The sequence below is a fragment of the Mus musculus genome, chromosome 7 (assembly GCF_000001635.26).
Source record: "Mus musculus strain C57BL/6J chromosome 7, GRCm38.p6 C57BL/6J".
Classification (NCBI taxonomy): domain Eukaryota; kingdom Metazoa; phylum Chordata; class Mammalia; order Rodentia; family Muridae; genus Mus; species Mus musculus.
This window is the reverse complement of record NC_000073.6, coordinates 81521458-81536565: the sequence shown is the minus strand read 5'-3', so window position 1 is coordinate 81536565 and position 15108 is coordinate 81521458. Positions and strand designations below refer to the sequence as shown.

At 44.1% G+C, this 15108-nt stretch overlaps 1 protein-coding gene, 1 long non-coding RNA gene and 1 other non-coding gene across 4 annotated transcripts in view; 1 reads left to right on the top strand and 2 right to left on the bottom strand.

The window, feature by feature from the left end:
* Fsd2 (fibronectin type III and SPRY domain containing 2) overlaps positions 1 to 2212 on the top strand; it is a 32628-nt gene extending 30416 nt beyond the window's left edge. Inside the window, exon 13 of the mRNA NM_172904.2 lies at positions 1318 to 2212. Within this exon, the coding sequence (NP_766492.2) occupies positions 1318 to 1570 (253 nt within the window). The 3' untranslated portion in view covers positions 1571 to 2212. The remainder of the gene's footprint in view (positions 1 to 1317) is intronic.
* A 2855-nt stretch (positions 2213 to 5067) lies between these two features.
* On the bottom strand, positions 5068 to 13016 carry 2900076A07Rik (RIKEN cDNA 2900076A07 gene). 2 transcript variants are annotated; one of them, NR_045299.2, is made up of 5 exons: positions 12890 to 13016; positions 7626 to 7779; positions 7308 to 7409; positions 7039 to 7219; positions 5068 to 5355 (listed from the first exon to the last, which is right to left on the bottom strand). It is a non-coding gene; the product is annotated as an RIKEN cDNA 2900076A07 gene (long non-coding RNA). The 2 variants fall into 2 exon arrangements; NR_160675.1 differs by lacking the exon at positions 7308 to 7409.
* Positions 6578 to 6650, bottom strand: Mir1839 (microRNA 1839). The gene has a single exon (NR_035501.1). It is a non-coding gene; the product is annotated as a microRNA 1839 (primary transcript).
* Positions 13017 to 15108: the final 2092 nt, after the last annotated feature.

The window sequence follows — 15108 nt, the reverse complement described above, 5'->3', positions numbered from 1 at the left end:
GACTAGATACATGGAGGATAAAAAATCCCAGAGTCCTGGCCAATGCCCAAAATGCTTAGATTTACAAGGCCATGGCAACCACCTTCCTTTACTTGAAGACTTTCAAAACAAAGCACGCAGGCAGGCGTGTCCCTCAAGGCCCCTACCTCTTACAAGATGTAGCCTCTGGCCAGCAGTGGTGGTGCACGCCTTCAATCCCAGCATTGGGAGGCAGAGGCAGGTGGATTTCTGAGTTTGAGGCCAGCCTGGTCTACAGAGTGAGCTAGTTTTAGGACAGCCAGGGCTACACAGAGAAACCCTGTCTTGAAAAACTTAAAAAAAAAAAAAATCATGTCTGAACATTAAGAGAACAGTAGCTTTCCCCGAGAGAGGGAGCAGATTAGACTGGACTCTGCTAACCATGAGAACCATTTTAGGAATGAAAGAGCCGCTCTCAGTGAAGCCAGGTACTTAATCTGAACCGAGAATAGAGGCCAAAGGCCTCTTTTGTTTAGAAAGAACAAGGCTCAGCGTCAAACCAGGAAACTAAAGGAAGCATGGGAGTCAGTGTGTAACAGGGGAGTTGGCAGCGAGATGAGGTAAATTTTGGCTGCTAGAATGATGGAGGAGAGCAAGGCTCAAGCTGACACAAGTTTCTAGCAATCATGTCTGGAGGGAAGAAGAAAGAAGGAAGCCATGTGAAGATGAGGACCAGCCTCTAGTAGACCCGTATTTTGGGTTCATGGTCTTGAGTCTGCTGGTAGGGAGAAGAAGGGACTCATTTGCTTTCTGGTAGCTGCTCAGATTAAAGGAGTGAGCAGGTGAGCTGAGATAGAGACCAGCTACTTGACACTGAAGTGCTGATCACTGAAGTACTTGAAACTGAATGGTTTGATTTTGGCCACTTTTCAACGCACACAGGATACACAGCAAAGGGGTGCAGGTCATGCCCAGCACCCACCTATGACAGCCAGGCCACCGCGACCCCTGCTCAGAAAGAACTGGAGCCATGGAGTCCTGGTTCAGTTTGTAGAGAAGGCCCGCAAGGCTTCCTCATTTCAGATGTCTTTACTCCAGATGAGTCACACACCGACTGGCTCCAAATGTTTCCTTTCAGTGCAAACTCGGACGCAGTGGAAGTTTATGGTTCTATATAAAAGCTTTTTAGGTGCAGAGTTCACTCACAAGGAAAGCCCAAAACTGTGTTTTAGGACACATATTAGAAAGAAGGAGTTAGAAAGTGTCATGTTGCTTGGTAGTCACTGACAGTATAAAGCACTCTGCAAGCAGCTCGCCTGTCGTTTCCAAACCTTTGTTGTATCAACATTGAATTTTCAGGCACCGGTATGAGTTTCTGCACAACAAGATGACTCCAGACATCAGGATCACAGTTGCTCCGAGGAAGATTGGCGTGCTGCTGGACTATGAGAACGCCAAGCTGTCCTTTTTCAATGTGGACATTGCTCAGCACCTGTACACATTTAGCTGTCAGCTCCACCAGTTTGTGCATCCCTGCTTTTCCCTGGAAAAGTCTGGATGCCTAAAGATCTGCAATGGCATTTCAATGCCAAAGCATGTCACTTTCTTTTAGGCCCTTCTGGTATTTCCACTCTTTCTTCCTTCCTGTCCCTCAGCCACCCTCCCCTCCCTGGCTGAACTTGGTATTCAAGGTTCCTACTGCTAGCCGAAGCTAAAGCTCACGGTAGTGTCAGTAGATGGTGTACTGGAGCCCTTTTCACCTGTGTGCTGTGCCCTGCTGAAGCTAGGGGGAGCCCTTATCGGGCTGTTAAATGAGGGCTCTTGTGGGGTCGAATTCTTGGAGTGTTAAATTGCAGTTTGTGATATGTAAAGTATTTTGAGTCTCCTAAACTTATAGACCTAGGGAGAGGGTCAGGGAAGTCATGATGGCATCAGCAGCCCCTGTACATTTGTGACATTTCACTGTTTACCAAGATCAGACTAGGAAAGGCAAGAAATTACAGAAAAAGAAGGAAGTCAGGTGCCCATCTCAAGGCCATCGTGGACACTGAGTAAGAATGGTTCCCGTAGGCTCACATATTTGAATGCTTAGTCATGGGTGGAGGCGGGGCTAGGAGTGGCACTACTTGAAAAGGATTAGACTTATTAGGAGATGTGGCTTTGATGATCAGAATAAACCTCTCCACTACCGCTCCCATGCAGTGAGTGCTGCCATGCTTCCTGCCATAATAAAGGGCTTAACCTCTCAAACTATAAGCCAGCCAGCCCCCAATTTTATGTTTTCTTTTATAAGCATTATCTTGGTCATGGTGTCTCTTCACAGAAACAGGACAATGACTAATACACAAGTTGGTTGATAACAAGGACTGGGGTATTGCTGTAACAGGCTCAACTGTGCTGCTTGTTGGAAGAATATGAAAGGCTTTGGAACTTTGGACTAGAAAAGTGGCTAAGTACTTTAAGTGTGACTAATGGGAGAACAGAAGACACTGCTGAGATGATTTGAACTGTGGGACTCAGGGGATCAAGAAGTTTAAGAGGGGATGAATATTAGTAAGTGGCCATTGGACCATTCTTGTGATATTTTATCAAAGAATATGGCTGCTTTTTGCCCTTGCCCTAAAAATTTGCCTGAGGCCAAATTAAAGAGTTTTGGATTAACAGCTTTTAACAAAGGAGATTTCAAGACAGCCTGGTATTGACCCTGCTATAAGGCTACGAGTGACTACTCTTATTCATATCTATAGTGAAAAGGAGTAAGGGGAACAGGAACAGTACAAAATGTAAAGTTTGAGTAGAAAAGGAAGACCAGGAAATGATTTGTTAGAGCCAAGTACTGGGCTCAAGGGGACAAGGTTAAAGAAAAGCCAGGTGCTAACTGGAATAAAGGAATTGTGACCTCAGGGCAACACCACACCCCCCTAAGCTTCCAACCTGTGAAAGGAATCAAAGGAAAGCTTGAGCAGTAAAGGAAGCCATCAACAGGAAGCTAGTGCAGACTGTAACTGAGAGAGGGGGTCAAGTTCCAGCCCCAGCAAGCAGAACTTGGCAGCTTCAGCCATGTGGTTCTTTCTGGCTTTAGAGTTAAGAATATAAGACAAGAGGTTGTGGAATCTTCCTTCACAGTTAAAGACAGCCACTTAGTCCAGGTGTGTCAGGAGTGTCCCTGTGTGGAGGCCCAAAAAGGATATGAAATAATTGTAAAGGTGATACCTGATTGGAAACCTCATGGTGTTGGAGATACCAGACACATGGGACACCTGCCAAGGACAGCTGCTAAGAGGGTATGGAACACATGAGAGAGAGAGAGAGAGAGAGAGAGAGAGAGAGAGAGAGAGAGAGAGAGAGAGAGAGAGAGAGAGAGAGAGAAAGAGAGAGAGAGAGCGCACTGCAGTCAACAAAGCTGAAAGGAGTTGGACAGTAGACATGGAGATGCAGGACTGGAGTTAGCCTTGTTAGATTTAGGTCTTGCTTTGGTCCAGTATTTCCTCACTATTCTCCTTTTCCTTCCTGATGGAATGGTAACTAGCATCTATTCTGTGCCACTGTATGTTGGAAGGATGTGATCTCTTTTTTTATTTTGATCTTATGGGTGATACAGTTAAGAGATTACCATGTATCGCAGAAGAAACTTTGGACTTGAAAACAGTGTTAGTGTTGTGACAGCAATAGAAGAGTGACTAAGACAACCATCTATCTAGCCCAGTGTTTCCTAACAAAAGCTGGCAGCAGCACGGCAAAATGCACACTGTTGAAACACGCTGTCTTCTGCTTCATGGTGGTTCTAACTCCACTCTAACTCTGAAATTACGTCCAAGATGCCTAAAGGCAGAGACTGTGTGCCTTGTTTATAACTTGACTTTGGGGGCTAACATGCCGTCAGCTGCATGCCAATACATGCTGCCTAAAGAAGCACCTTCTTCACGCTCCACTGCTCTTGGCTTCATGTTGCTCTTGGTGGGAAAGATGGCAGGGAGGAGAAAAATCTTAAGGGAGGCAGTGTGAAGAACAGAAGCTACCTGTGGCTCACTGGAGAGTTACTGCCATGCCCACACACACAATCTACTTGTGATTGGGGTGAATGGAGTCCCGAGGAAGGGGCTCAGATAGATGGAGATAAGAGAAAGAGCATTAGCTAGGATTCATCAAGGAACCATCAAGAAGTGAAAAAGCAGTGGATTTGAAGCCAAGGACTGGGTCCAACTGCTATTTTGTATCTACTTGCCTAAAACCTACAGACCAGTGCTCCCCATCAAACAAAGGAAAGACTGTATTTGTCTCATAAGGATGTGATGCTTCATCTAAACCTAAGTGCCAAGTAATGAGTGACATACTGTATATTTATGATGTTTCAAGGCAATCATCAGCTCACCGAAGTCAAAGCTGGGCCCTAGGGAGAGGAACGCACTGTAGCCAGCAGCTCTTGGGTGCCCTGCCTCACTGTCTTCAGCTAAGGACCATGGTGCCTGTCTCCACCAGCTCCATTGCTGGCTCCCCTGTTCACATTTCCAATCCCCAACTCAAGTCACTGTCAAAGCTTAGCACTCCAGCTGCAGAGTAATAACTTCACTTGAGAAAAACCAGGACACTGTTGAGTACCAAGTCCCCTGATGCCGCCAACGCAGGTGTGTCCTACTCACTGCCCAGGGAGACACTCTTCTCTTTAGAATTTTGTTTTCTAGCCCACCCTAATTCTGATGCAGTAACAACTCTCGTCTCCTTCTGGACTCTACTAGTGCAAGCAGCAGCTCAGATTCCTGATTTATCACTTGCCCACAGAGCTTGTCTGTCTGTCTGTGTCTCTCTGTCTCTCTTTCTCACACACACACACACACACACACACACACACACACACACACACACACACACAACTTCTTCTTACCCTGACATAAGGCACTGCAGATGTAAACACAAGCTGGCTGAAGCTGTTAATGAAATATGCATGTGTATTTAGTGAAAGAAGTTCTCTACTACTGAAATAGAAACCACCAAATGGGAAACGTGGATCACAGGCATGGGCAGTTTGAGTTGTCTACTGGGATTCCTGCACTGCTTTGCACATAACACAAATATGGGGACATGACTAAAACATAATACCCAAAAAATTTTGATAGTTTTTTTTTTATTTAACAAGATATCTTTGACATTTAAAATTTACTGGAGTAAGGGATAACCAACTTCAAGCATCACAGTTACTAACCATAAAGAACTTTGTTTAAGCATGTTATCTTTAGGAAGAAAAATAAATCTTAAAAAAAAAAAATGAGGGGGGAAACCCTGCTGGGTCTGTGATATATTCCAAGTCCTTATAATCCCATGTAGAAGCTGATGAAACTCAATTTCAAACAGGGGCAAGGTTTACCTCATGGCCATGTGCAGCTGCAACCTCTGATAAATCTGTTAAAACACAAAACAGATAAACATTTAAAAACATTTTTTTATATGTGAGTATCTGTATGTTTGTTTGAGATAGGGTCTCACTATGTAGCCCTGGGGGGCCTATAACTCGGCCAGGCTAGCCTTGAACTCCACGCTCAACATAGAAAAGTATCTTTAACACTGAGACCACTGTCACACGACCCTGATACTAAGCAGATAAACCAAACTCCATCAACATCCGCTCTTCTCCCGCTTTACCTGCCCCACCGCGTTAACTCTTGACTGAGTGAGCGCACGGGTGTTGGCTCCACACCCTAGCAAAGGGGAGAGAGTCTGTAAAGCCTTCACAGGACGTGGGTGGAAACTGCAAGCATTTAAAAGCCACACTACCCAGAACATAACAAGTAGCAGAGAGAAGGAACAAGTAGTTAGGAACATGGGCTATAAAACAGCATTGGCTTCTGGTAAACTAAATAGCTTTCATTCACAGAATTACTTTTTTTGTTTTGGACTTTGTTGGTGGTGGTGGCTATTTGGTTTGGGTTTTTTGAGACAGTGTCTCACCAGGTAGCCCAAGATGACCTTACACTTGTGGCAAGCCTCCTGCTTCAGCTTCTCAAATGCTGAGATTACATGCATGAGCCACTATAAATGGCAAAAAATTGGTATGTTTAATGGCTGGCTCCTGGGGCTGGTAAGGGTACTTGTTACCAAACCTGAGGACCTGAGTTCAATCCCCAAATCCGACACCATGGAAGGAGAGTTGTCTTTGAACTTCATGTGTGCCACGGCACATAAGCCCCCTCTTCACTCTTCATCACACACACACACACACATACACACACACACACATATCAGCTCCCTGCCTTTTCAAATGATGGTAATCACTTGTGCACATGAAATAAAATATTTCTGAAGCGTGTACTTGCCCTTTAGTACAAACAGAACCAGTTTATGGGCAGCTGGGCGTCTCAGCGTCTCACCCTCACATCTGGTACAACTACTGCCCTACGTGACCCACCTACAATTCATTGTGATGCAGAATTGTGTAAGTGACAATACACTTTTTGGATTCCTCAAACCTGCATTATAGGAAACAAGTTCTCAACTTTCTAACCCGCCTGTCTGACCTCCAAGCACCTTTCTATCACTAGTAGAGACTGTGTCCACTCTGGCTTTCCCAGCCTTCCTCATCTAGGAGTTCACTGCACCCACTTCTTGTAGGAAGACTGTGGGACGTAGGCAATGGCTGTTGGTAGATAAGTAGGTCTTGAATTTATTTTGCAAACAAGACCTGTTCTATCTACCTTTTCATGTAGGAGGCTAAAGGCAGAGTCAGCTTGACTTCAAGGACTCTATTGTCTTAGTCTCCAGAAGAATATGACTAAATCCACCTATTGTTTTAACTGAGCATGCCTGGAATCCCAGAACTTAGAAGGTAGAGTCAGGAAGATCAAGGGTTCAAGGTAATCCTATGCTCAATAGCAAGTCTAAAGCCAGCCTGTGCTGCATGAGACCCTGTCTGAAGAAACTAAACTAGAAGTTAGGCATGCTGGCTCAACCCTGTAATCTTGGCACTTAGCAGGCTGAAGCAGGAGGACTGCCAAGTCTAAGTCAGGACAACAAAATGAGACCCCAGTCTTAAACCCTTGTGTTACAGACAAGATCTTTAAGAGCCATGAACGCTGAAGACATGCTTACCTTACTGTCAATGGTTAACAGAGCTAAACGCAAGGCAACAGTTTGCCTGTCGGTATCTGCCATCAGCAAGGAGAGTACCCATGACATGGCACCATTGCCACCAAAAGAACCGCTGCTGCCTGGGTCCTGTCAGTTCACTGTGTGCCACCACATCACTGTTGGTTTTCTGCTGACACCAATCCTGGAATAAATGAGGTTAGACTCACCGTTTGACTTTCCTTCCTTTTCTCAAGCTCTAACAGAATATGGTTTCTCGTGTTCTCACTTACTCAAATTTGGCAGAACTAACCCATCATTTTTTTATAAATTATTTTTCCATAAGCCGCCAGCATTTTGCCTCTGCCATTTCCTTGCACATGGCAAACATTAATCTAAGGGGAGAGAAGCAGCAAGAGCGAAACAGGAAGTGAAAACAAGGCCGGCACACTGGGAAAAGTGTAAGACTCCGTACTGTCTTATTACCATGTACACTGTATAAGCCATCAACTAGGAGATCCCTAACACCTACAGCGCAGCTCCTCCTGTCCTCCTGATGGCTCTAAATCACCTCTGAGACGCACTGGCTGACTCCCACCTCTCACACTCACCGTTTACAGAACACTCAAGTGTTGATATTGCGACCACTGGCTTGTGTCTTCTCCACTTGAATTACACACATCTAAGGCATGGGTGTGGCTGCATATTCTCTGCATGACCCAAGGCAACAACTGCCCTGGGCTTTCAGGTAATACATATATATACCTGAAGAGAGAAATGAGACATCAACTTATCCCACAAATCAAAGGAAAGCTTTTCCATTAGAAATCAAAGCAGCCGTCCAGTGTATGCTCTTGGGGCTGTGGGATGAGGCTAAGTTGTCTTCTGTCCTAATACCTAGGGGTCTGACACAGTCCCTCAGTAATTGTAGTTACTTCTGATCTGTGCAGAGAATGAGTGTGGAAGGACCAAGGCTGGTGCTGGATGTCATTAGTACAAGAGAGCTCTGACACTCACATTTAATACTTGCTGTAGCATTGACTATTCCTAAGATAACCCGAAGGTCTATCATATGTTATTTTACAAGCTCTGAATCATAAATTTGGTTCATAATTCTTGGTCCAGATAAATGTATAAATATTCCTCTAACCCACTAAGTTTAACCACCTACCTGACATTTTAAGCATGTCTTAGTTTGGTTTTTATTGCTGTGAAAGACACTATGACCAAGGCAACTTTTACTTGGACAACATTTACTTGGGGCTGGCTTACAGTTTCAGAGGTTTAGTTCATTATGATCAAGGCCGGAAGCATGGCAGTGTGCAGACAGACGCCAAAAGTTCTACATCTTGATCCACAGGCAGCAGAAGGAGACTGTATGTCACACTGGGTGTAACTTGAGCATAGGAGACATCATAGCCTGTCCTCACAGTGACACAATTCATCCAACAAGGCCATACCAACTCTAACTAGGCCACACCTCCAAAAAGTGCCACTCCCTATAGGTAAGCATTCAAACACTTATACCTATTCAAACTATCTCAAGGTACAACGTAAGACATATTGGCTATTTTTAGTTTACTGTAGAGGGCACAGAGCCCTGGTGCTCACATATAAGCACCAGGGAAACCAGGAATGTTAAACACGCGGAGCTGTCTCTTCAGAGGAAAAGATGTCTAACCTATTCTCTGCCCAGAAGGCTGAGAATGGATGTTGTTAAAAGCCCGGTGACCTCTGTGCTATTTGTAGGGCCAGGCCACACCTGTCTCCATCCCTTAAAAACAGAACTGGAGATGGTTAATAGTGTAGTGACCTTTGCACTATCTGTATGACTGAGACCACATCCAGAGCCTGGAGATCTTCTCCAAGACCCTGAAGATAATGCATGTAGTCTATACAGACTCCATGATGGATTCTATACCTACCATGAAGAAGTGACACATACTTTGAAAAGAGTTTCAAGGTAACCATGCCCTACCGGCACATGGAGTTATACAAGGAAACATTTTCCAAACTGTACTATATAAAATATACCTTAAATAAACCACCGGGTCAGACTCACAGAGTTTGACATGACACTGCTGGCCATGGTGTTTGCAGAAAAACACCACAACTCTCTCACCCCTCCCCTCTTATTTATAAACTAAGTTGATTTTGTTTGTTTGTTTGTTTTGTAGAGGAAAACAAACAAACACCCTGTAAAGGTAATAACAAAGTTGTAAAACCATAGCTATTTTCTGGATTACTTCTTAAATGTGAAGTACCTTTAAAAATCATTTTATAGACTCTCTCACTAAGTGACATAAAACAACAATTAAAGTAACTCAGTCCTTAGTAACAGTTCTTCAAGATAAATGACCAAATTTAAATATTCCCTGAGGGCAGAACCCAAGCAGAAGCACTCTTCATTACTGAAATCTCATCCTTTTCTAACAAGGCAATAGATAGTCAATATTTTCATAGTGGAATTCCTTAACTGACAAAATTTCTACATAAGAGATCATGGGCAGGGCATGGTGGTGCACACCTTTAATCCCAGCACTTGAGAGGCAGAGGCAGGTAGATTTCTGAGTTTGAGGCCAGCCTGGTCTACAGAGTGAGTTCCAGGACAGCCAGGGCTACACAGAGAAACCCTGTCTCGAAAAACAAAACAAACAAACAAAAAAACAAGATAAAGATCATGGGTTCTCCCCTCCTCCCCAACTTTGATCAAACTCAGGGCTTTGTCCACACCAGGTACCGGCCATACCAGAGCTACATCCAATATGAGAAAATTTAAACAACCTATGAGCATGACAACTCTAATCAGTAATAGGCATGTGTTTTTGTATACTTACCTATTAACTCAAAACTCATGGGCATTCTAAACAGAGAAAGGAAGTAGATGCAGAACAGCAATAGCCTGCAGGTTCCTGGCAGGAGGTGAGACACAGACCAAGAGAATGGGAAGATATGGAAACTACTGATCATTGCTCCATGTTCTAATCAATGAATGGTAAGTCTGGAGAAGTAGGTCTGAGCCAGTTACTTAAGACAACAAAAGCCATGAAGGCTGGGCTACAGCTCACTGGTAGTACACTTATCTAGCATGTTTGAGGCCCTGGAATCAATTCCAAGAGTAGCAGGCAACAGGATTTCTAAAGGAAACACAAAATGTAAACCCATTTGTATTCTTGTGTCCACAATTATACAGCTTCTAGAGGTGTGTGTGATGTGTGTGCATTTCGTATAATTGCATTTACAGGTGACACTGCTGCCCATGTCACAATTTCAACAGTGACACTTACTTATAAAACAAAAAGTTATTTTTATAACATTTGGATAAAGCCACTTAAAACCAGAGCCTGGTGCATGCTAACTGAACACTCCAGCACTGACCTATATTCCCAGCCTTTGTACCCTTTATTTGGAGACAAGGTCTCTCTCAGTTATCCAGACAGTTCTTTTTCTTTTTCTTTCTTTTAAAGGTTTATTTTATGTATATGAGTACACTGTTGCTATCTTCAGACACACCAGAAGAGGGCGTCAGATCCCATTACAGATGGTTGTGAGCCACCATGTGGTTGCTGGGAATTGAACTCAGGTCCTCTGGAAGAGCAGTCAGTGCTCTTAGCCACTGAGCCATCTCTCTAGCCCCAGACAGCTCTTGAACTGCCATCCTCCTGATATAACTTCAGGAACACTGGACCTCAGGTCTGTATTGTCAGGCTTGGAAGGAAAGCACTTATGCTTACAATATGCTTCCTATGGGAGCCTCTGAAAGCCTTCCGATGTTAAGTAAGGTCAAAATATTTTCCATCAAAACAAGAGAGTGACAAACAGCAGAGTTTAGAATCCACAAAATATGTGGAGACATTGACCACTGTCAAAACTACTGGGGTGTGTGCCCTTTATTCTTATCCTTAAAACATGTTTCAGACCTCATTTTCTTTTCTTGTGTGTGGGGGCGGGGAGGGGGAGGGTTTCTCTGTGTAACCTTGGCTGTCCTGGAACTTGCTCTGTAGACCCAGGTAGCCTTGAACTCACAGAGATCTACCTGCCTCTGTCTCCCAAATGCTGGGATTAAAGGCAGGGGTAGCCATCACTTGGCTAGCTTTCATTTTCTAATAGCTCAAATATTAATAGCCTATAAATGTTCTTTTGAGCTCTCAATAATTTTAAGGGTATCTTGGGAGCAAAGATTTTGAAATTTGTTTACAGGTAGTACTTAGGGATCCCCCACAGTGAACACCTAACTGAATGGTTCCTTATTATTAAGGTCTTTTGTCATTGATGCTGATAATGTTTCTGTGTTTGCTAATATACAGTTACCTTTTTGGACCTCTTAGGCTCCCTTCCTTGACAGGTTTCCACTGTCCTACATGTTTCCACTGTAGTATAAGAAAGATAATAGCAATAACTCAGGGTCCACTTGAGCTGGCAGCATTAATGCAGGGCAAACCTAAAGCTACACAAGCACCAGATGTCATATTACCTACAAACAGACAGACAGACAGACAGACAGACAGAGAGAGACTGATTACAGTGAACTTTACAGCATCTCTCCTCGACTTGTAGGCAACTTACAAATTCTTTATAGTGAATTTCCCATAAAGAGGCTAGGGTAAAGTTCTACAGGTTGCCAGCACAAAGCCATAGTGAGCGCACAAATAAGTATTCCGCTACAAGCTTTCTAGGGGGAGCTCAGATCTTGCTTAAGACCCCCAGGGTTTTCTATGCAATAACAGGCAATAGGTAAGGAAGATTCCCATGTTTGCCTTCTGTTGCTACACAGTACACCGGGAACGGCAGACACGGCAAACTCATCTCCATCGAGAGCAGCACTTCTCAACCTTCCCAATGCTGTGACTTTAATACCCTCATGTTGTGGTGACCCCAACATACAATTATTTTTGTTGCTACTTCATAACTGTAATTTTGCTACTGTTTTGAATTGTAATGTAATGTCTGTATTTCCAGTGGTCTTAGGTGACCCCTTAGGTGAAAGGGTCATTTGATCCCAAAGGGGTTGTGACCCACGGTTGTGACCCACTGATCTACAGGGTCAAACATGTTGATGGCTGACGAATGACTTTCCTTTGGTGGACTCACACCTTATCTAAGCTTTATATATATGTATGTTCGTGTCTTTGTGAGTGAATGACATATGTGTGTGGTGCTCAAGGAGGCCAGAATAGTGTGTTGGACTCCTTGGGTCCTGAGGTACAAGTGATTTGATATAGGTGCTGGGAACCAAACTCAGAGCCTCTGGAAGTGCCACAAATGCTCTTAACTACTAAGCCATCAGGCTAGTATCTAAGTGCACCTCACTACTGTCTTCACTCCTTCAATTTTCCAACCTCCTACCCATCCACGCACACCATCAGAAAGCAATATAAAAACTCCTTTGTACAAGAATTCTATGGGATTTTAGAATCTGTCCTCAACAAACCATGCAACTTTCCACCGCCTCCTTGCTGCCCTTTTCTAACATTAAATGCCTTTGCTGACACATTCAAGAAACTTAAAAATCACCCACTGCGTGTGCATGTGCTCACGGGCGCTAAAATTACTGCAACAGGTGATTCCTCCCTCAGGCAAGAGTCATCGATTCGGAATGCCTGGATTTACAGAGCCAATATTCAACAGCTCTGTGCATGTGAATATGTGTTTGTATGTGTGCATGTATGTACGTACGTATGTGTGTGTGCTTAATTTAACTTCAGTCTGTGTGACCGCGTATTTCTCCTTCCATATCTACCCACCATTCCGTGGGCTAGCAACCCTCTTTGAAAAAGATGGAGAAAAAACAAACACAGAGAAGGAAGATCGATAGCCGGGCAGCTTACCCATCTCTTCTCCCATTCCTGGGACGCCTGCCACGTCAGCCACTTACCTGGACACCATAGTCACCCGCCGCACAAGGTGGCCAAATACTGGGTCAACTTGGCGAGACAAAAGCCGCTAGCATCAGGTGTCAGGCTCTCGGTCATAATTTCTCCCTCCTTCCGGTGGAAAATGAGTCCACTTCCGGCTTCTTAGCCGTAGGGAGGAAGTTCCACGTCAGGCACCGCGCGGCGCGGCTGGGCTTGGCTCTTCCCAGTGCGCATGCTCAGAGCGAGTCCTCTGCTGCTTAGCGTCTAGCTGCGTGGCGTCTGGATCGTGGGAGACTCGGGGGCCGGCTTGTAGCTCCTGGGTGGGTGTGGAGAGCTGCCGCATTGTTTTGAGTATGCTATTCTCTGCTCCCCTGGCAGGCGGCATCCTGGGGACTGAAGTACGCCGTCCCGCCCCTGCGACACTCCTCTGCGTTCTTGTGCTACCCAGCCCTGGCTGTTAAGCTTCTCAGTGTTCTTCATTCTTGCCACCCTGCTTATAGAGAGCAAAGCGTGCACTGCACCTCAGTAACCTTTACTCAGTCGCTCTCTTGACTCCCCCTGGTTGCAAGCCCATGCATATTCATCCAGGAAAGGACCAAGAGCTTCCTAGCCTTGATCATGGGTCTAGGAAGATAAGTAAAATCACTTTTGGATAAATTTCCTGAGGATAGACCTCAAATGTTGAGAGACTAAAACAAAAGACATTTGACATTTGCGCCTTGGTAGAGGTAGGCTTCCTCTGTCATTTTGAATATGATATCTTTGCCTTACTTAGTTTCTGGTGATCGCTAAAAATCCTGTGTGTGCTTTGACTTGAGGCAGCATGGCCCTACTCTGTTGTCAAACTTTGTTCTCCTTATTTCTGCTTATTGCTGTGTTTTACAAGGACATCCATCCTGTTGGATTAAAAAGCCCAGCTTATTCCAGTTCACATTGTGAGGCTGCAGAAAAGACTTAAGATTTCAGGGGCGGCAATTACTGAGCACCCTAGTAAGCTGCCAGAGTTCTCCAGGAATGTGCAAACCAAATGCTAAAGTAAACTAAAAGTAAGCAGGTTTAGAACAATGAGTTCAGAGTTCATTTGGATGCTGCGAGTTTGAGGTCAGAATTTGAAGCAAAAAGAACAAAATAAGAAACATAGGTGTAATGAAAGGACCTTACATGCAGTCCAAACATACAAGGCTTTTGGATTTAATATACAAAATCAGGAGCAAAAATGTTACCTTGTTTATCAGCTTGAGCCAAATCTACTTCATTTCTCTTACTCATTTAAGATGTAACTTTTCTGGGCATGGTAGCACACTACTTTAATACCAGCCTTCAGGGTTCAACACCAGACTGGTCTACGTGGAGAGTTCCAAGCCAGCCAGAGCTATACAGTGAGAAGCAGAAAGGAGAAGGAGGAGGAAGGAAGGAAGGACGGACAGAGAGCCAGGGCTACAGAGTGAGACCATTACACTCACTTTCTAGGCTTGGCCTGTGCTTTTCTCACCCTGGCATAGGTACACACGGGCATAGGCACACACTGGGCATAGGCACACACTGGGCACAGGCACACACTGGCTCCTTTGCCTGGTACAGGGCATCAAGTTGCACATACTTTACTTGCCTGATTTGCTGTCATGGATGCTGTATTTTATTTATTTATTTATTTATTTATTTATTTATTTATTTATTGTATATGAGTATGAGTACATGGTAGCTGTCTTCAGACACACCAGAAGAGGGCATCAGAGCCCATTACAGAGCAGTCAGTGCTCTTAACCACTGAGCCATCTCTCCACCCCAACGAACACTGTATTTTAACATAAGAAAGCGCTCAGATCATTTACCAGCACCAGTGTCTTAATAGCTAAACCCAGCAAAGATAGCTCAAGAGAAAACTCGGAGTTAAACTCACCAAAAGACAAAGCTCTTGACAGATCACTAAGCCTACCGAGTAGTCTATCCAGATAGACTTAAAAAAAAGAAAGGTTTCCCCAGAAGTGTTTAACGTTTAAAAACCTATCACTGCAATTCATTGTGTTAATAATTTAGGAGTTTAATACTACACAATTATCTGAAAGGTTAACATTTAAAAATCCAGTTTCTATTTAGCGAAATGAGAATAGATAGTAATTTAATGAAAAGCTTTTAGCAGAAGCCTACTGTAAACATGAAACTTAATAGCTATTGTCACAGGGAACAGTAACATGTGAAAATCCATTTTCACTTCTAATATTCAACAGGATGGTAGGTT